At 37.9% G+C, this 22,523-nt stretch overlaps 1 protein-coding gene across 3 annotated transcripts in view; it reads left to right on the top strand.

Annotated features, from left to right (window-relative positions):
• The window catches only part of pdss2 (prenyl (decaprenyl) diphosphate synthase, subunit 2), a 179,343-nt gene that overhangs the window by 110,588 nt on the left and 46,232 nt on the right, over window positions 1–22,523 (top strand). For all 3 annotated transcript variants that reach the window (XM_072552602.1, XM_072552611.1, XM_072552609.1), the window contains 2 exons: window positions 16,791–16,865; window positions 21,743–21,913. In XM_072552602.1, coding sequence (XP_072408703.1) covers window positions 16,791–16,865; window positions 21,743–21,913 — 246 coding nt within the window. The remainder of the gene's footprint in view (window positions 1–16,790; window positions 16,866–21,742; window positions 21,914–22,523) is intronic.

The raw sequence follows: 22,523 nt of genomic DNA on the forward strand, positions 1-22,523 counted from the left end.
CATCTTTACTGCTGCCTTAACCTTAATTCTAATCAGTTGAATAATCCAAGGAGATAATTAACAATCTTCTGTGGGAATACATATTTGATAGTCCTTTTTTCCCCCTTTGGACTTAATATACTTCTTTGTGTGTATCCCCTGAAGAAAGCACCTGCAAAATTTAATGAGCTTTTTTTTTACCCAGAAGGTTTTTCTGGGTGAAATATCTTAGTCAAGTTGTTGGAACTTAATATGCAAGGTTATGTTTACATTCTGCAAGAATTGATGTCAAAATCTAATTTGTACATGATTAGTATGTCGGGGTTATACATTGCACTATGGTTGTCATTTAAAGAACAAAGAAAATCTACAGTCCAAGAACAGACCCTTTGGCCCTCCAAGCATGTTTCAAATACAACAGTGCTCCCTTGTATCATCTTAACAAAGCCACTGTAAATTGGACGCATGAAACTATAATATTTTGGGGTATTAAATGGTGTAGCTAATTACGATGTTTGCTGAAATATGTACAGAGATTATGTCCAGTTGGATTTTTAATGTAATTCTCCTTAAAGAACAGCAAAATTTAAGTCGATTCTATTGATTGATTTCTTGCATTACTAAATTAGTATGTCTCTGTTATGCAGAGTTCCCTCTCCATTTAAACATTGCAAACTGAATCTCTGCAATTTGCGTCCTAAACTAAGATATTGCTCTTTAGCTGATCTAGTTGTGCCCCCCCACCAACTTGGTGGATGAAGAGTCTGTTGTTCAGGATGTGACCATCCTCTGCTGGCTAATCTTGGTTCTGCTGTTCCAGTTACTGACAATGGGAAATCAATTTTTAAAACTACTTAATTGCTTTCTTCAGGTAATCATTAATATGGAACATAATGCTTCAATCCTAACTATTGAGCTCACCTTGCAGGCTCTGATTCCTCAATTTTCTTTGGTTGCGTGTGTAGAGGGAAAAAGTCCAGCAATCATTTGAGACTCCAGGGCATTAGGGTGCCTTTCTATTAACCCCCGCTCCAATTCCATCATTGTGTGTGGGTAGATCCTGATTAACAATTCATTGTAGTGGGGCTAGTATTGATTGATAAACTCGCGTCTAGTGATTAGGATCTCTAAAACTGAGAATTTGCTACAGTGAATTTATATTGCAACATTACAAGTAGCACACTTACTGAAACATTGTTCTTGACTTTGCTACAATCTGAGTGGTTTTTCACTTCCACACCTAATGGAATGAGATCTCAGAGTACAGTAAACATTTACGGAACGATTCTCAATGTTCCTGAATGCACAGCAGCTATATTTTTTTAAAAATCCATGACAAAAGACATTATTATTCTGGGGCCATGTGTGTAGAGAGATCCTTTCTTCCTCAATTTTCATGTAAGGTGCTTTTCACATCAGTATTGTCACAGACACTAAATTAACCACACAGACAAACATAAAGTGGAGAACTGTTGGTGCATAACATGTGATGAAAGTTTCGTGAAGTTAATGCAGTAAATCCTTGGAGATAGTGAGGACTGCAGATGCTGGAGGAGTCAGAGTTGATAAAGTGTGCCATTGGAAAAGCAATAGGTCAGGGAGCATCTGAGGAGCAAGAGAGTTAACGTTTCAGGCATAACCCTTCGTCAGTCCTGATGGTGGCTTGTTGATTGAGCTATGCAACATCATATGCATGGTTAAAGTTAGATAGGAAGAAACCTTTCCCTTTATTGGAGGTATCAATAAAGACAGGGATATAGATTTAAGGTGAAAGGCAGGAAATTTAGAGGAGATTCAAGGGAATTTTTTTTCATCTAGAGGGTATTTGGAGCTTTGCCTGAAAGGGTGATAGCGGTGAGAGCCATTGGATTTAAATGCTAACTTGAAGTGCCATATCATCCAAGACCTCAAAAAAAATTTAAATAAGCAGTTTATGTTTAGTGCTTTATAAATCTAAGACCAAGTATATGCACTTAATAATTTTATCGCAACATACCAGTCTCAGTGTGTGAAATCTGTGACTATGCATCATCTGTAGTACCATGAAGTCTGGCTTGTAGTTTGAGTCTGCTGGTTTTATACAGTCCCATCAAATGGCTGTCTGTAAGGTGGGAGGTTGTGATACTTGAACTTGATTACCTTCATTTGGGAGAATGTTGTCTCACAGGGGGATGTGGTTTCAATGTAAGCTTCCACTTTAAAAGCACAGGATGTAGGAGCGGGTATGTCTCTGTGTTTAAAAGTCCCAAAGATCACTCCCCTTTCATTTTCAGCTCAATATAGTTTTGCATAGTAATTATCTTCATTTCAGCTTCCCTGCTTTGCAAATCAAATACCTGATAGAATTTGGTAGCCAACCCACTAGAGTCTACTTAAAGGAATGGATTTGAGAAAAACTTGACAATTTGTTCCATCATATCTGAAATCACTTATTGGCGTCCTCTGCTAACTTGTTCAGGTGTGTGCACACCATGTCTGGATGGAGCTATTTTTCTTGGACTTTAATTTCACATTGTTCCTTCTCTGGATTCAGAAAGTATTGTAGCGCTTTGTTTTTTTTTAATTGGGAGGACCACAAATCCAGTTTCAATGTAAATGCATTCACAGCATTGACCATATGTGCTAAGACTCTGACCTTTCCCTGCAGTTCATAGTTTAGCTCAGTTAGTTTTGATACTATGTCTGTAAGGAATTTGAAGTCAAGCAACTGCACTTTTACTGACCGCTCACTGCATACTTCATTCCTTCATTTAAGAAAAGTTGATGAATTTGGGCACTAGATCTAAAATCCTTTGCGGGACATACCCTCAACCTAAACACCTCACATCAGCATGGAGAATGAATTCACCGTAGTTAGCATTAAGTTCATCAAATGAAGATTTAAACTAGCTCTGCTGAGGGCACTTGTCTAACTGGAGTGTGCAATCTCAACAACTTACTTACGTGAGAATTTTACTCACTGATGCTTGCTGGTGGATTGGATAATGATAATTAATATGAGGGGAAAATCGGGATCTTTTTTGCAAAATACAACAAAGCCTACAATTACACCGAACATGACTGGGGCACCATCAGTTGTGATGAACACCAGATTCTTGTTTTTCTTAAATACATGATTTTTGATTTTTTTTTGTAGATATCCTCACCCTTTGTTCTCTCTTTAAGGAGCGAAAGGGTGAGAAGATTCTCGTTAGTTAGGATGCCCTTAAAACTATGCACACAAAAACAATCAGTTGGGCTGTGTTAGTCATGTCGATGGATTCGTCAAACTGCAGGGAGAACCATTCACAGTACTTCAGGTCCCGCTGTAGTTGCTGAAAGACATCTTCAGACAAAGAAGACATATCTTGCTACTGTGGAAGCACCAAGTATCATGCTCAGGATTGCTTTTTATTATTTATTCTTGAAGTCTTTGAATATGTGAGTCATTTCTTGTGTTTTGCCAGAAGATGGCAAATATAAAATGACGCTTCAGTACAGGTCTTACCTTTTACTACTGGTTTAGATTTTTTTTAAAATGATTGTTGAGCTTTCACAGCAGCCTTCAGCTGATCATTTCCCTTTGTCTAAAACATGTTGTTCAAGGGAAAACTATCCATGAGTTTACTGTACGTTGTTGTGTCTGTTGTTTCAAATTCTCTTTTTTACTTATCGGTATACTTTGGTGACATATGAGGCAGATGCTGTTTTCTTAGTTGTGAACTGAAATTAATTTTGCCATCCTTTGTGGAAGTTGTATATTTTTGGTTTCTTTTCAGATGGTTCAGGTCATCATTGCTTCACCTTTGTGATGTCACTGTGCTGCTAATCACACTGGATCAGCACCACTGGAACATCCAGAATGTTGCTGCTGCTTTCAAGTGTGGAGGCATGGGAGGTCATTTCTGTGGTCGTGATTTGTGTCTAGACCTCATGGTCAGCTTGTGTTGTTTCGACATTAAATGTGGGGCTTGCCATTAGTTCTTGTTTGTTTTTCTTCATCCTATTAGATAAGCAGCTAAAGAAGAAAATCTGAAAACCAACAGGGTAGAAGAGTGGGACTAGCTGAGTTGCTCTTGCCCCTCTGCATGGACATGATAGACTGAATAGCCTCTTGTGTTTCTAGTACTGTAATATGCTGACTTGACACATCAATTCTATTGCCAATACAAAACACACTTTGCCCTGCAATGATAATCCATCTGGACCAAACTGAAACATGATGCAACAAACAGCACAGACTGTTAAGAGCATGTGCTTCTGTCTAAGCGAATGACTTACACAAACAGAAGTCTTGCAGTAGCAAGATACTCCTGCTATCTGTTTTTACATTTCTAGTAAGTTTCCTCGTGCATTGTAATAGATTTGTCTGGTTTAACCTTTTAGCCATTTCTGATGTGCTTTGAATTCTGACCTGGCACCCAATCATTGTATGTTTATGTTCTTTTCCTTAAAATTTGTTGTTTTTCTCAGCTCACTTAGTTAACCATTGGTTCAGCAACAACAATAGGGAAAGGCAGCTTGTGATTAGAGGAACAGCTCCTTTCCAAATTGCTCAGTTCCAAAGAGGAGGGCAACTTATTTGTCACCCCTGAGATTCATTTTTCCAAAATGATTTGGCTGCTTTCAAGAATGGATTTGCCTGCTGACTTCCTAACCCCGTGTAGCTTGAACGTTGATGTGGGCTCAAGTTTTGGAAGTCCCAAGATGACCAAATCATACCTTCCTGCCCCAGTAGAAAATGCGACCTGAAGTATTCATTAATAAATGATTTGTTAAATATAATGGGAAAAGAAGCCTTTTTGCATTTATCAAAAATACATTCTGTCTAAAATATCACAAGGTAATGTTAAGAATGTTCGATTTAAACCGTAATTATTGTGTTGGTAAAGCACTGCAGCCAAGATGGCTTTCCTGGCCTTGTCAAATAATTGCAGTAACAATTTTGGGTCAGTAGTGTTTTTTTAAAATCCATTTTTGTCCATGAAGGTCTCTGTTATTAAAATTAAATAGTGAATGACAGGAAGAAGCTTCGTCAGACCAGAAGAGAAACCAGCAGGTTTGAAAAAGTGAAAAATAAAGTACAGTCTCAGTTCTCTGCAGTAAGCAGCAGGAAACCTTAAGGCCCGCCTTAGGAGGAAAGGTTGGATAGGCTAGGTTTATTCATTAAAGAAAGAGGGTAAGCGGTGACTTGATTGAAAGATTTCAGATGACCTTGAATAAAGGAGCAGCTTCAAGGGGCTACAGTTGCTCCTAATTTGTTCGTTTTTAAGTAACGAAAGCCAAATACCCTGTAAATGTCAACAACAAAAGAGTTGTTGCAGAGCATGCTGTGAGTCTGGAGTCACATATCGTCCAGACCAGGCAAGGGTAGCAGTTCCTATCCCTAAAGTATTAAAGTCCATTTCCACTATGCTCCAAATAGTGGAAAACTAATATTCAGTAAATATCTGCAGCAAAAGTATTTCCATGTACTAGCATGTTTAATATAGTAAACTTACAGAATGCTTCGTTGAAAGATAATCGGCCAAAAATGAATATCAAGCCAAAGAAATACACTTTAGGATGGACTAAGTTTTGGTTTTAGTGGTGGATTTGAAGCATGCCATGATGGAGCGACAAGCAATGAAGAATTAAAGCTTAGGTGATTGAAGGCAGTGCTACTGACAGACAAGAGCAAGTCAGGTGATTTGACAGAGACTGGTGTATTGGGGTAAAGGATGCTGTTAGGACTAAATGAGTTAGTAGAGTTAGGGAGGCAAAACCGTAATGTAATGTAAATTTGAGATGAGAATGTTACATTAAACCTTGAACAACTTTGAATCAATGGAGACAAGTATATTGAAGCATTGTCAATTGAGAGTTCATGCAAGGTAGAGTGCAAACAGTAGAATTTTGAATGAATTGACATTTAGGCTATGGAGAATGAGAAATCGGTCAGGAAAACTGAAGTAGTTGAAGAACAAAGAAAATTACAGCACAGGAACAGGCCCTTCAGCCCTCCAAGCCTGCGCTGATCCAGATCCTCTATCTAAACTTGTTGCCTATTTTCTAAGGGTCTGTATCCCTCTGCTCCCTGCCCATTCTATCTGTCTAGGTACATCTCAAATGACACTAGATGTGCCCTCCTCTACCACCTCTGCTGGCACCGCGTTCCAGGTGCCCACCAACCCCTGCATAAAGAGCTTTCCAAGCATATCTCCCTTAAAGTTTTCCCCACACACCTTGAATTCTTGATCTGTAGTAACTGAATCTTCCCATTTGGGAAAATGCTTCTTGGTATCAACCCTGTCTATACCTGTCATGATTTTGTAGATTTTGTAGATTTCAATCTGGTCCCCCATCAACCTCCGTCTTTCCAATGAAAATAATCCTCATCTACTGAACCTGTCTTCATAACTAGTGGCCTCCATCCTAAGCAGCATCCTGGTGAACCTCCTCTGCACCCTCTCCAAAGCATCCACATCCTTTTGGTTATGTAACCAGAACTGTACGCAGTATTCCAAATGTGGCCGAACCAAAGTCCTATCTAATTGTAACATGACCTGCCAACTCTTGTACTCAATACCCCATCTGATGAAGGAAAGCATACTATCAGCCTGCATTGCCACCATCAGAGAATAATGGACCTGAACACCCAGATCTCTCTGTACATCAATTTTCCAGAGGGCTTGTCCATTTATTGTGTAGTTAGATCTTGAATTGAACCTTGCATTTGCCCGGATTAAACTCCATCTGCTATTTCTCTGCCCAACTTTCCAATCTATCTATACTCTGCTGCATTGTCTGACAGTCTCCTTCACTATCTGCTACTCCACCAATCTTAGTGTCATCCACAAACTTGCTATTCAGGCATCCTATACCTTCCTCCAGATCATTGATGTATTTCACAAGAAACAGTAGTCCCAGCATGGATCCCTGTGGAACACCACTGGTCACAGTTCTCCATTTTGAGAAACTACTTCCACTACTACTCTGTCTCCTGTTGCCCAGCCAGTTCTCTATCCATCTAACTAGTACACCCTGGACCCCATGCGACTTTACTTTCTCCATCAGCCTACCATGGGGAACCTTATCAGTTCCAGTAACCTTATTAGTTAAGTTTCATTTGCATGCAGAAGGGTTCAATGGATGATGAGATGAAGGGTGATAGAAAATACATTGAGTTGGAACCTCAGTTTGATGTTAGATAGTGGGCACAGATTGTAAACAGTTTCTTTTAGCTGATGAAAAGAGTCAAGACTGGGAGGAATCAATGTTGAGGGAGTGACATTTATGGTAGGTGCTATGGGTGATGACCTCAGTCTTCATATTGTTTCATTGGGGATAATTGTGACTAATCCTGGATTGGGTATTGCATGAAATCATGGACACTGTGGAAGGGGATGAGCAAGGTGTTGTTGGAGAGCATGTGAAAGCTGATAAATAGTGAATGATATTGCCCAAAGGGCAACAGAACCAAAAGGTAGGGAAGTCACCAAACTCCATACTTAAGACATTCCAGTGGTAATGATGTGGAGCTAAGTGGAGGAACATTTTTTTTCTCCCCCCAACTCTTTTGGTCCTCTTTAACCAGATGTAGAATTCATTTGTAGGATGTCTGTGACCATCTGGTTTTAGGATACTGCAGAGTAGTTCAGAATGATACTAATGAAGCATAAAACATACGTCTATGATGCTTGAAGTATGTTGGCTTCGTTTTATTATTTGAGATCGGAGATTTTGGAACTATTCCATTGTTAGCTGTATTTCTACTTTTTATTATTTAATGAACAGAAAATGTTTAAAAATTAAATTAATTGGGCTTTGTATTTTGCTAGCTTCTTGACTGAAGGCTTTTGAAATGACCAGTACCCTTTCCATATCTCAACACTCAGGAGACCACATGTGTGGTATAAACAATCATAGATACTTGGGAGTGAGTGGCAAAGCTGTAACTCGATCGAGGAGTTCAAATGTCCATAATTTAAATGTCATTTGAACTCCCGGATGGGCTAACCTCCTTTATTTTAGCTATCCATGTTATTTTATGTAATATACACTGTTTTTGCTGTATTTTGAAAGAAAATAACATCAGAGCATGCTCGTGATTGAGAGTTGAATGTGCAGCGCAGTTCATGCTGGGTTCTGTTAGTGGAATTGCCCAATTCTCAAAGGGTGTTGCAGCTCTTGGTAATGTCATTATTTGAGAGTACAGCACCCTGTGAATCACAGAAAGGTATTGCATTACTGTAACTCAATCATGCTGTTCAGATGTCCTAAAGTGCAAAAGTGAAACCTGAGCAGTTTGTGTCTACAGAATCCAGAGATTAAATTACAGTCTTCGACTCGACTATTATTTGTTGTAATGTATTCAAACAATTTTTTTTAAAAAACTTTTCACACCCGTTATGCACAGCTTTCTTTTGTAACCAAAGTACTATAGTATAGATTTAAGAGTCATAAAGGTGACATTGCTGTAGGGCATAAAGATAATTTTTGCATAATGTAGTGGGTACAAAAATATTAAACTTCTTGCTTTATTACAACAGATCTCACAAGCTTAATTGTTCTGCATCTGTTTTGTATATGGAATCATGGATGATGAACTATGATTCTGCCAATTCAGTTAAATTGAGGGAGTCAAGATCTGGTAAAGCATTGATACTCATATTTCATATCAGTCTAAGAATAAAGCTTAGGAAACCATTTCCTTCTATCTGTTCATATTATATGCTTCAAAGAGCAGAGAATGAGGCCTTTGGTCTATTGTGATATGTAGGCACTAGCTCTAATCTCATTTCCCTACTCTTTCTTCATCTACTTCTCTATGCTTATTTTTCAAATAGTATACATAAGACTTTGCCTCCATAAAATCTGATGAAGCATTCTTTGTTTTAAAAATTATTGAATTTGAATTAATGTGGTTACAAATTTTTAACCCTATGCTTTAATTATTAGGCATATTCCTAAATGATTTGTGTTAGCAGTTTATTTGTTAAAGACTGTTCATGATTTAGATTAGATATTCCTCTGATTATGTTGATTTTATAGCATCGTTTGTGAATTTTGTTTCAGCTTGAGGTGCTTTAATGTACTGAATCCTGTGACTTTCCCACATGAATTATGGCATACGTGATAGTTTCATTCATGGATTATACAGAAAAAAAGGTTTGGAATTGTTTCCAGATTTCCTATAACTCTAATGTTTAGCATAAATATTTTTCTTTTGAGTAGAGTAGGGACAAGCCAGTGTATGAAACAAGTGGTTCACGAACACTGTAAATCAAATAAGGTACTTGAAAATGGAACCAGATTCATTGTCAATTTTTCAGGCAAGAAATAAGTCTGCTATTTGACAGAGGATATTGTCACAGGAAGAAAAAAGCCAGTGGATTACTTTTGGAATTTTGTCATTTTCTTTGTAGCTAGAAAGCAGCAGTCAGCATACACTCAGCTACATTGTACAAACGGCAGCGAGATGAATTACCAGTTAATCAGCTGTCATAGTGTTGGTCAAGGGATGAATGTTCACTGGATCCCAGAAGGACATCCTGTTTTTTTTCTCCAAAGACTATCATGAGATTTTATTTTTACGTCCATCTAAATAGGTTTAGCATCGCCTAGGACAATGCATCAGTTACTGAGTACAACACTGTTCCGACATGGGACTTGAACCTGCAGCCTTCAGATTCAAAGACAAGGGTGCTTCAGATTGTCATGCACATCAGGCTATTAGACCATGAATCATGTATTGCATAAAGCATCTGCTTATGATTGATGTAGTGACACTCAATTTATGGTCGAAAAATTGTGATAACCCTATTCACTTCCTATATAACTGAATAGAGTTGCACAGCTGTTATAATAAATTACTGACTACTCATAGCAAACATTCTGAGCCATCAACCTTTCACTACTTAGCTCATGCGAAGCAGAATGTGTCTCTTGTAATACATTGCTTAATACCTCTTCATTGACTGACAGAGACTGTTTTCAGTGCATTTCAAAGTGTTCATTCCAGATCTATTAATGCAAAGTTACTCTCATAATGGTTATATTTTGATTTTCAGAATGTGAAATGGGCAACTAACTTAAGACTGATTCCATTCTTTATAAAATTATGACCCTGAGATGATTTAATGTCACTAAGTACAACGTCATTAAGCAGCTTTGATCTATGCTGGAACAAGAATATGATGTTGACTTGCAGCCCTGACCGAAGAATGTGAGTTTGTACAGAATCATCTCATTATTACTGAATAGCTGCAGAGTACCTTGAGGGCTGATGGTGAAAAAAATCAGCAGACTCGGGTTCCACATCAGTACCACTGACATTGGTTGAAGGAAGGAGATGATTCTGAAGTCAGAATTTACAAAACAAGATAGGAAATTAGCAAAAAGGTAATAACCTGAATAACTTCCAAGGCATGCAAGCAAGTAAACATTGAAATAGAACAAGGTAGATGAGAGTTTAGCTGGAAGGCTGGGGCAAGGGGGAGAGCTTTGCATTCCTGGGTTGTTGATATCAGTTCTTGAGGAGATGGAACTTGTACAAGCTGAATGCATTGCATCCAAACAAAGGCAGGATCCTATTCTTTGGATAATTTGCAAATGCTTTTGAGGTTTTTGGAACCCTGCAATAATATTAGGGAGAGAGACATAAAACATCAGAACAAGAAATTATGTATTGTGAGGTGGATGTCAGAATAAGGGGGAAAGTAACAAAGTCGGCTTAGGGTTGCTGCACATAATGTGAATATGCGGAGTGTGATTTATTAGATTGGTGAGTTAAAGGGGAGGTTGTCCAATGCATGCAGACACATATAATCTGAGGAGTACAGCAGTAATCCACAATGCCATCTTCAGTGAACATTCCACAAGGTCATTTGTGAAACACCTGAAGTTGTTTAGGCATAAGACACAACTTGATGATGAACCTTTTATGAAACTCTGGTTCACCCTCATTAGAATATTGTGTCTAATAGTGCCTACCGCACTATAGGATGTCTATGAAGACCAAAGAGAGGAGTCAGGAAAGTGTGTATGGTTCTGGGGTGAAAATTTTCAGTTACATGGTTAAATAGGAGAAGATGGAATTGTTTTCTTTTCAGAAGGTAGAGAAGTGAGATTTTAAGAATCATGAGCAGTCAAGATTGATAGACAAATTGAGGACTAGAGGTTACTGATTCCCCGTGTTACTGAAGGTAACATGGGGAAAATCTTTTTGGTGGAATATAGTGACTGACAACATGGTTAAGGCAGACAAAACCTTGGCTTTCAAATGGGAATTGAATAAGCAGCTAAATAGAAAAACTAGTGGTAAGACAACAGAGTAATGATGGGGAAGTGGCATTCTTGAGTTGCTCTTCCAAAGAGTTAACATGACAATGATGGGCTGAATAACCACCTATAATTATTTGATGATTCTGTCTACTTTTTATAGGGCTGTCTCCATAGTAGCATTATTGCTTCCACAATGTCCAATTGAACTTTACCTTTCTCAGTTTGATTAGGTCCACAACTTGCCATCAATGCCGTAAAACTTAATACTAATATATAGTGTTTTAGTAAAATTGAAGTAAATTGCATTGTCAAAATTAAAACTCTAGGCATTACTTTTTTAAAATTTCAATCATGCCATCATCTTATAGAAACAGGCAATGTATGTCATAATAGAACTGCTCATCCGTCACTGTGTGAATTTGTACAATTGTAGTCCTTTGTTATCCACCAGATTTTATGAATGACTTGCTGTCATCTTCTCCGGAATATGTATACAGGATATCAGATCTGTTGGTGTACCCCAAACCACTGACGTCCACTGGGAATTGAAGTATGCAAGACAAGTCTTGTGGTAGTTTAAAATTCTTCCAAACAGACGGCTGATAATTTAATAGAAGACAATAGAACTTTAATTCTCTATCAAAAGCAGAGGCATTAAAACTCATTTCAGGATAACAGTAGTTAAAGCACAAATTCAGAGTTCTAGAAAGCCTCATCTTTAGATAATTTCCTGCTATTGTGCGAAATCAGCCTGTTTAATCTTTCCTGAATGATTTTTAAATCACTTTGACCATTAACCGTTTTTGCAAGGAGATTTTATGACTAAAGTCTCTGTCTGCTCTTGCAGTTCTAGTTTCTAACATTGAACGAAAGAATGAGTTCCTGAAAGTAAATCTAACAGTTGTTGAAATAGAGGTAAATCCAACCTGCAACAATACTTTTCCCTGAATAAAGTGAATTGAGATGTCTTATTATGATGCGAGGACTTTTGAATGTTTATTTCTTTAATTAAATATGGATTGAATAGGACCTGATGCTTATTTATGGCGTGCATTTGATGTGAAAAATGTTGAAAGGGAGATTTGTATCTTTAATGCAAGGAGCCATTCAAAATGTCAGCTAACATGGCGTTCAAGAAGGGAAGTTTGTTGTTAAGGAAGCAGGGATTCAGTCTTACTCAGAACAGAATAGAAATGGGATAAACTGGAGGAATGACAAGTTCAAGACAAGGCTAGGGGAGCTACCTGGAAGGGAAGTTTGGCTTGGTCAGCAAGTGGGTGGTCAATAAATCGCAGAAGAAATTCAATTAATCACCTCAATACTAGTGTTGATGCGGCAATAATCGCCACACGTTTGTCAAGATTAAACCACAATTTAAACAAAAAATTGGGAAACCTCACTAACTTTTAAAAGGTATGTGGGTGAGCATTCAAGGCTATGGTCTAAGTGCTGGAAAGAAGGATTAGGGTAGTTAAGTTGGCGCAGATTCAATGGGTCAAAGAACCTCTTATGAGCTATATGACTCTGACCTATAAGTACTGCATGTTAATAAATGCAACTTTATCATAAATGAAAATACGGACCTAGAAATCTGTATTGCTTCTATTTGCTAATATAGGTTTGCTGTTTTGTAGAGTGTGATTTGGGGTTGCTAATGACTTTTTGAGTGTAGAACATTAACTGTGATGTGTCAATTGTTGACATCGTTTCAGAGCTGATGTATTATAATTTAATTCTAGTTATCAGAAATTTCCAGACTTTGCATTCTGGTGCAATCTCAATTGATCAGTGAAATTATTACTTAATACTACTAAAAATGCTGTGTTTGTCAACTTTGAAATCCAAAAGTCATTTTTTTTGCAGAAAATATGTATTGACTTATTAACCTTACTTGACTCCTACAGTTTCAGACTGGAAAATCTCTTGGGATTGTTTTTTTGTGCAGGTTCTGTTGTCTGCAATTTTCCTATTATTAAATGTTTCTCCTGAAGTATTCACTGGAGTAAAGTCCCAAGAAAGGTTAATGCTTCCCCAATGGGAGTGCCCAGACAATAGTTTAATTCTGAAGTTCATGGTACCTGCCCCAGATGCAGGTCTCTACTAAAGAAGGGTCACTACTCAAACTGTTAATTCTGCTTTCTTTCCAATGATGTTGCCAGACCTGTTGAATTTCTCCAGCAATTTTTGTTTTTTGTCACACATATTTGCTGCTGGTTCTTGCTCACCCCCCAGTGACCCTGCAAGTTCTTTGACCCTCTGCATAATCACTGGCTCTCTCCTTACCCCTCCCTACTCCCTGCTAATTGCTGCTACTGTTAGCAAAATTGTAATATTATCAGAAGTTCTTGCCCACATTGCAGAGTTCAACTGCTTGAAGTAGCAGAAGCAGATGAGAACTGGTAAGAGATATGAAGCATGTTATAAGGAAATGCACTCAGCCACAGTGAGGGCAGCCTTGTGTGAATCTGAAGTAGACTAGAAGGTAGGGAGTCATCTATGGAACTTTACAATCGGCCAAGGAAATAAACATCCGGTAATACCTGAAAGCCCTAAATTTTCCCTTTGTGCTATGAAACATCAATAACGTAAAAATGTCAAAAATGACCTTTGCAAATGGAAGTAGAAAACAAATATTTGAATATCTGAGACTTAGCAAAAACTTGGTTCATGGGTGAGTTTGAAGATGATGTTCAGAGGCGAATGAGTTTAGAGTAGGACTGGGGTTGAGACAACAAAGGGTCTGCATCAATTGTGACATGAGAGAGTAGAAACACAATGCCCAGGGTGGGTGGAGAAACTATACAACACCGGCATGATAATTGGAAGGAAAGATAAGGAGAATACCATCTTGAACTGGAGCACAAGAGGAAGAAAGCCTCCGTTTTGATGTGGAACATGAGAAGAAAGCTGGCATTCCTAACTGGCAATTGAGAGCGAAGCTGGATGGGAGAGAGGAGAATAAGTGAGGAATTGGTGTGAAAGCTTCAAACGAATGTGAACAAATTGAGAAGCTTGGGGCATTCCAATTAGTACTGTCATTATGGCAGTTTGTAAAAATCTGCATGCTACAGACAATGTGATATCCAATGAACAAGAACAATCTGTCCCCACTGACATACTTATTGTTTAATCTGAAGAGCCCCATTGTATCAAATCGTGCCTCAGAATGCTTATCTCTGCTGCTGGGCATGAGCCTGAACATGCAGTAAGGTTCAGAATGGAGAGTCACTGCTGACACTCCTCAGTATCTCCTAGTGACTTGGTTATTGACAGTATTCTAGGAGCAGAGATACAGAGACCATTGAGTGAAAATGAGTGATGCTTTTGCCTATTATTTTTAATTTTAAAAATTGTTTGATCCTTTGTTTTGTCATCACATTAATTCATAAAGTAATTTTGCTATTGTCAATGTCAAGTTGTGGAAAGCATTGATAGCTGAAAATGTGTTGCTGGAAAAGCGCAGCAGGTCAGGCAGCATCAGAAAGCATTGGTACTCTGTTAAATACAAAAGAAATTCATTTCTCTAAGGTTAAGTGCTGACACCTGCAATCATTCTTTCAAAATAAGAGCTATGTTAGTGATCCATGAAGTGCTGGAGAAATATTGCCAGTACTAACGTTTGGGTTGTGAACTTTGAAATGGAGCACTTTGAATCTTCATATTATGTAATGTTTCAGGCAAGTTTTGTTCAGAATTGTATAATATAATTTCCTGAAATAATATCAGCAATAAAATGCATTATTGGACTGAGCCTTGCAATCTGGAAAAAATCCTTTCAGTTACTTGTGTGTTAGGAGGAGTGATAGATGTGAATGTGTGCTTTATTGTTACAGTATGTAGGGAATAAGGTTAACTGAGTTCCTAATTATTCAATAATTCTGATTCAATTTGTGCTAATGTTACGAAAATTGACAATTGCAAACCAAATAGAAACATCTGCAATTTTACTTCTGTTATCTTTGATTTTAAAACATTTAGTCCCTTGGTCTTTGCTTTTAAAATTTTGGCTGTCCTAATGTTGCTTAGGATCAGTGCTGAAAGAGAGCAAAGTCTCTGCTTGCAGTGTTTGGAGTCTAGTGTTACAGCAAAGGCAGAAAATAGCTAGTTATCCACAGCTCAATCCATTGTTACGAGTTCATGCTATCACTTTGACATTTAGAACAGGACTTGGTGTCTTCATGAATTCCTCTTCATATTACCGGTGGCTGTTGATCTGCCAGTCTCTAGGCACAGACTGTTTCACAAACCATAACATTTTTGTGAGTGATTGATTTGTATTATGTGTCTCAGGCATCAGAAGAATCTTGGGATGAGGCTTGTATGAACTGTAATACAATCCTTTGCTAGGAGTTTGGTTACAGTTCTTCATAGACCTGTTGGCGATACTCAATCCGTTCGGATTTGGGAATGGGGCTTATCTGATACTTTCCCAAAAAACCTTCATTTTCTGTATTCCCATGTTAAATAACGCAACACATCTGGTAACACTGTAGGAGTATTGTCCTTGGGTTACTGCAGCAGCTCATATTGCTACAATATTTCCTCAAGGATCTAGTTACTCAAAGGGCAACATGACTGATTAAGAACCATGTTTACTCTGGACTACAAACTTAAACCTTCTGGATTCAAGGGAGAAAAATGTTTTTTTTTAATATATAGTAACAGTGCAGAATTGTTGAGAGTGATATTGGTTAATGTGGAATTGTTGCATAATTAATAGTCCTGCTTTTAATTATAATGCTTTTTTGTTTTGCAGTGTACTGTAAGACCTACATTATTGCATAGTGCATGTTGCTGGTAGATGAGATATATTTGACTTTGTAGAAATACTGTGAATCCTGCTTTCTATGCAATAGGTCAAGAGAGTAAAAATTGCTTGGAAACCACCTGCACGTACTGTGACATAAATACCTACTCTGTCACTCTCAAAATTTCACTTTTAAGACCCCTTTTCCAATGAAAACTTGATGTAAGTGCAAGAAGGGGTAAAATTGAGAACAAATGCAACATGCAAGTGACTTGCATCATTCAGAATTGATGTGGCCAAAATTGAGCTCCTTAAAATCTGTGCTACTAACAAAGATGTTTGACTCCAGTTTTTGTCAGATGTGTGTAACTGATAGTTCTTTAGTACTTAAATTAACTGGAATAGAATGCTAATCACATCACTCACAACGTAAGATGACTTTGGTTAAGATCATCACTTACTTTGTATGTTTCCCTTCACTTGAGTTCACTTTTGTCCACGCAATTTATGAAATAGTAGAGAAAGAATTAAATTATGACCTCCCCACAATTTTTTAGAATTTGATTTCAATTTAGCATGATGTTCTCCTATCAGGTTTTTAATTGTTTGAAAGATTGGCAATTTCTATTCAGTGTGACTTGAGAGACTTGACTGCTAACCCTTTGAAATAAAAGGAAATAAGATTATCATTGTTGTTGGAAGTTCTGTTGCACAGTAGAATCTGATTGTCATTTATAAATAGTTGAGACGGTATAGAATTTCTGTTGGCAAGAGAGGCTGTCCTCATAATCCTGAATGACGTCTTTATTTCTTTCTGCAGGTTGTGGAGCTTGTATCAAGTGCAATTGGAGACTTGGTTCAAGGAGTATATTATGAAAATGCTAGAATTGATGAGGTAATGTAATCATTTTCTTGTGTTCTCTTTGTAAAAGCATGAACTATTTGAGGGAAGTTGTGTGGATATAGGGTATTAAAAATAAATCTGCACATTCTACACAATCAATGAATAAAAGGATAGCATACATTAAAGGGAAACATTTATTTGTTCTGTTTCTGAGAAGGTAAGCACTTTTGGTCAAAATGAGTAAAAATCTGTTAACACCAATTTCAATAGTCCTAGCATTGGAAGTGTCAACTCTTGCAAGAAAATTCTGCAATAATGGAAATCTTGAGTTAAGCATAGAAAACATTTCACAATCCATGTTGCGTTATTGAATTTTCCTTTGTGCTATGATTGAGCGTGAAGAGGAACGGTGAAGTCAGTTAGGACACTGCCTTTTTGATCTCTTGGAACCTGGATTTCACTCCACACTAGATTGTTTGGAAAAGAACCATAACTCCGATTAAAGGCTGGCTGCTGTCAGTGAAAATAAAATAAGGAAATGTTTTTATGAAGTTGACCTTAGGTACCAACAGTATGACTCTCCAGCGTGCTGTGCTTAACCTTGGACCATTGATTGCTGACAAAGATTGACGAATCTTCCCTCTCCTCATCACAAAGACTGTCTTCTTTCTTCAGGATATTACTGCTGGAACTTTAATCGGCAATTCCATCCATGTTTTATCACTTCACTGCCAATATAGTAGAAGTTGAACTCAGTAGAGTCTTGACCTTTCTCTCACCCATTGTTTCCTCAATTCCTATGTTTTAACCAGTTGGTCAATTAGAGGTGGATGTGGGTATTAGATGATGGGTGAGGCGCGCAAGTCTATTATTAATGCAAATAAATGTAATGTAGTTGTGAGCACAGAAACTATTCCTCCAGTGTGGCTATCAAATGCTTCCAGATTTAGTGTAGGAAAGCTCCCTGCTCAGCAAACTTTAACCTATCCACAACAAAAATGGCAAATCCTCAACAGCGCCATGCCATACTGTCAAATCAGCATAATTCTGCCATTAATAACAGGATTATGATATTTCACATTAAAAAGGTCAATTTCCAGTTAATCGTTGATACAGGAAAGATATGTCTTAAAGGATCACAAACCTTTGTCTCACCACCCCACTCCACCCCCACACCCCCGTGCATGCATGCATGCGTCTCTTCCTGTCTCTCTCACTCTCTCTTTCTCGCACTCTTTCTCTGTCTGTCTCTCTCTCCCTCTCTTTCCCCTCTCCTTCACTTCCCTCCCTCTTGCAATTCCAATGTTATCTAACTTGCCGTCCATTATGTTAGCCCACCCCCACCCCACCCCGCCTCCAATAAGGACATTCAGCGACAATCCAACAAGCCTGGAGGAAGACTGCCCTGTAGCCATAATCCTGCACTGAGGGCAAAGTAAATTATGTGGATATTAGAATTTGCTGCCATTCAGTGCTGCCAGCGAATCTGATTGTCAGTTCCAGCACTCTGTATTGGTTGTGGCTGGCACTGCAACAAGGCCCCCATTAGACCTCCTGAACAGCAGGGCAACATGAGAGGGGTGTTAATTTAGAAGCCTGTGAAAGATAGGAAGGAAGTTGGAGATACTTCCTTTGATAGGAATGGGCCCTTAATATGTGAAGAGAACCTTCCAAAGATAGTATTTCCTCCCAGTATTTGTAAGAGCTTTGTAAAATAAAAACTGGCTGCCCTCTGTTGCCAGCCATCCTACACTAATCATTCTTGTGACATGGACAGGGTAATATTGTGGTCAGTTGAACTTTTAATGAGCTGAATTGTTCCTTAATTATTTATTTACATGTGGAGGACTGCAAATTTTGGACCCTTCCCCCATTTATGCATTGAACTCAGGTGCATAGAAGATTGTGGGCTAGGCACCTATCCAAAATGATATACCCTCCCAACCACCACCATAACACAGAAAACACCCAGCAGGGGGATGTAATATCCAGTGCCTGCTCTATTCTGAGTCCCCTATCTGTGCTTCACTAGGATCTGTTCTGTTTAGTAGACTAATATTCACTATGTAGTTTATAGCCATAATATAAAGTTGTGCAATCTAATATCCAACTTGTATTAATTTTGTTTCAGCAACTGAGCAACTTAGATCAATTGACCTCTTCCCATGGCTTCAGGATACCTTCCCAGAATTACCTTATTTTCACTTTGTGTTTAAAAGCAGAGAATAGGCTTTTCCTCAAAGCATGTATCATCACAACAGTAGAATGGATTATGAAAAATTGAGTTTGATTTTATGCTGTGGCCCAGCAGCTGATGACCAAGTCTCTTGTTTGCCAATTCCCAGAGAAGGTTTTCAGCCGATTAGTCTGGTCTGGTTTCAAACCCAGTTCTAAAAATTGGAATTAAATAACTGGCGTGCACCCCTCAGTTTCACTTTGATATCAGTGCTCCAGTTCTGTGTTTAAATTATAATCCACAGTTGACTCTAATAAACATAAATAACTTATGGATGAACAGATATGAATGATTGAACTGTAATGATGTAATTGTAAACCAATGCATACAAGTTTTAGGAACTGCATCTGGTAGCTTTGTGCATTTGTATACATAATCTGTAGTTCTTCAATCTTGTTAATAGTGGTCCATTAAAGTGGAGATCTGGAAAAGAAGTTATACATGTAAAATCACATACTACTAAAGCAAGTTACGATTATGTAGCATCTTCAACAGAATGTCTCAAACTGCTGCATGGAGCATTATAAAACAAAATAATACACTGAGCTGCATATGGAAATATTAGATTAAGTAACCAAACTTTTGGAGCATCGTAGAGAAGGAAAAGAGATGGAAAGGTATAGGAAGGGTACTCTAGGCCATAGAACCCAGGCAATTGAAAGCACAGCAACCAGTGATGGAGCACTTGAATAGAAGATTCACAAATAGTCAGAAAAAGAGAATGCGGATATCTCGGGGCTGTAAGAGTAGAGGGCATTACAGAGGTCGGGTTGGATGGGTGGAGGAATTAAAAAAACAAGGGTGCAAATTTTAAAACCCAGCACACTTTGACCAGGAAATGATGTAAGTTAGCAAGTATAGGGATGACAAGGGAACTTGGTGAAAGTTATGATATAGCTGAAGGATTTTAGAATTTGGAAGATGAGTAAAGAGGCAACATAGGCATGATTGAGGGCTTCAGCAGCAGATGAACTGGGGTATTACAGAGATAAAAATGAGCATTCCTAATGATAGCACAGACATTAGGTCAGAAATTTATCTTACAGTCAAATACAACTCCAGGATTCAAAATAGACTTGTTTTATTTCAGATTGTTGCCATGGAGAGGCGAGAGTTGTGAGCTCGGGGACAGAGTTTGGAGGAGAGACTGAAAACAATGGCTTCCATCTTCCCATTATTTAATTGTATATTGTTAAACAGTACATTCAAAGCATAAAATAGTAAGAAAGTAAAATACTTTGTTGTAAGAATGATGGTAGAGTAAGCCTAATGGAATGTAGCCTTTTTACCTGAAGAGAGATTGGATTTCAAATGTGAGGGAGCAATATTTGTGGTTGACACTCCATTTGAGCTAGCGATTCAGTTTTGGGCATCGCACTGTAATAACAATACATTGGCATTCATGCAACAATGTATGGCACATTCTCTGGATTCATAATTCTGGAGCTGTGTCTTCAGGAAAACACAAATCCCATAAAATTAAAATTGCTGCCATGCTAGAAAGATGATCTGACCTCCAAAATGTTCATTAGTATTAGTGGAGCCATTTTTTTTTATTGCGCCCTTTTTTTCTTCCAATTTCCAAGCTGGGTGTAAATACATCTGGAAATACAAGCCAATATGCGTGATTCGAAAGGGAGGCCCAAACTGATAATTGTCATCTGTTTCGCAAGGAATGGTAGTTTCTCAGCTAAATCTTCTTTGCTGCAAACAACCTACAAAGATAAGACGAGTAACATTATAGAGACTGAGAATACGGTTTTAGATATTTTTAATCAATCTGCTCAACATGTTATGACAGACCCAAGCCTGAATCCAGAATGTGGATCTTCAGGCCTAGGGAGACTCCCATAAGAACCATATCACAGAAGTTTTACATTAAAATAAAACAAAGAACTGCAGATGCTGGAGATCTGAAACAGAAAGTGCTGCAGAAATTCAGCAGGTTGGCCAGCATCTGTGGAGAGAAAAACATAACTAACATTTCAAGTCCAGTGGACCCAACACATTAATTTTGTTTTTCTTTCCACAGACAATGCCCAAGCAGCAGTTTTACAGATGGATAGTATGCTACTTTCACCTGGTCTATCACGTAGGCCTCCTTGCATTTACTCTGCCATTCCATTATGCAGACCAGCAAAGCAAAACAGTGTTAGGAAATTAGTATTTTCTTCGATTTCTTGCTAGTCAAATCAACTCGGTTTGTTTTTAAAATGAGACCACCAGAACATGCTGCTTATTTGGCGAGAAATTCTCAGTATTGCGAGAAATGGAATTGTTTGGATGGCCATACTAAAGTAACTTCATTTTGTTTCTCACCACCTAGAGATCTCATTGTAGGCTGCTATTAATTGTTCAATTACCAGCACTTGCAGTTTTTTAAGCATCAAGTAAATGAACCATTTGATAAAAGCACGAGGATCGAGGGACTAGTAATTATCTCATAAATGATACATGATTCAGTTTGACGTTAATAACTGAAGTTTCTAACATTTGAATGATGAAACCAGATTGGTTTCTCTTTGCAATTGGGATAATTTAAACATTTGTTTTGAAATTTGGACTGATTATGTTCTCTTTTGTCCCCAGGTTTGCTTAGTTCTGCTTCTGCTTTTATTACTGGTACATAATTTGCAATTGGTTATTATTACTCATGATCCCATGGAAATGATAATTATGTTTTTACTCTTAGGAGAAAACCACTGAAGACATCCTGATGACTAACTGGGAGAAGCGGATATTTTTATCCCATGGTGCTTTGCTGGCGAAGTGTTGTCAAGGTGCAATGCAACTAGCAAATCATGACACAGAGGTTCAAGAAATGGCATTTCAGTATGGAAGACACATGTCTTTAGCTCACAAAGTAAGCAACTTTACACAATTGGATGAAGATAGATGAACTGCTACAATCATGAATATTTATATAAGGATGGAAATTTGCCAGAGTAGTCATTTTGGGATAGAACCGACTGTAAAAAAGTTCACCTAAGTACTTGTCCCTGTGGTGGACGTTTGCAAGTCCGAATGTTCTTTTCAATACAGCATTTATTAATTCTTATAATAATGTCTTCAAGCTGAAGCAGAACAACCCTATCAATCATCACAGATGTTGAAATTTTCTTCAATGTTCAGCAACTCTCCCAAACAGAAACTGAGACAGCCAGAGGAAATTGTAATTAAAAGATTAGTTACAGTACAGATTGATACTAAAACCACAGTTGGACGAAATCTCCCTCTAAGTGTATCTGTGACCACAGTTAATTATTATTTATGCTATTAATATTCCCATGCTCTCACTCCAGTATATTCACCTTACTCTCAGGGATACAAAGGAAAATGATTGGATTAAGTCATTGTGCTTTCTGTGTAAGAATTATCAACCCATCGTTAGGACAATTCCTTTTGTATTTTAGAAAAAGTTCCAACAGTAACCAATGAACATCATATTGACCATAACTGCTGTTGTGGGTCAT

Source organism: Chiloscyllium punctatum, chromosome 3, assembly GCF_047496795.1.
Source record: "Chiloscyllium punctatum isolate Juve2018m chromosome 3, sChiPun1.3, whole genome shotgun sequence".
Classification (NCBI taxonomy): domain Eukaryota; kingdom Metazoa; phylum Chordata; class Chondrichthyes; order Orectolobiformes; family Hemiscylliidae; genus Chiloscyllium; species Chiloscyllium punctatum.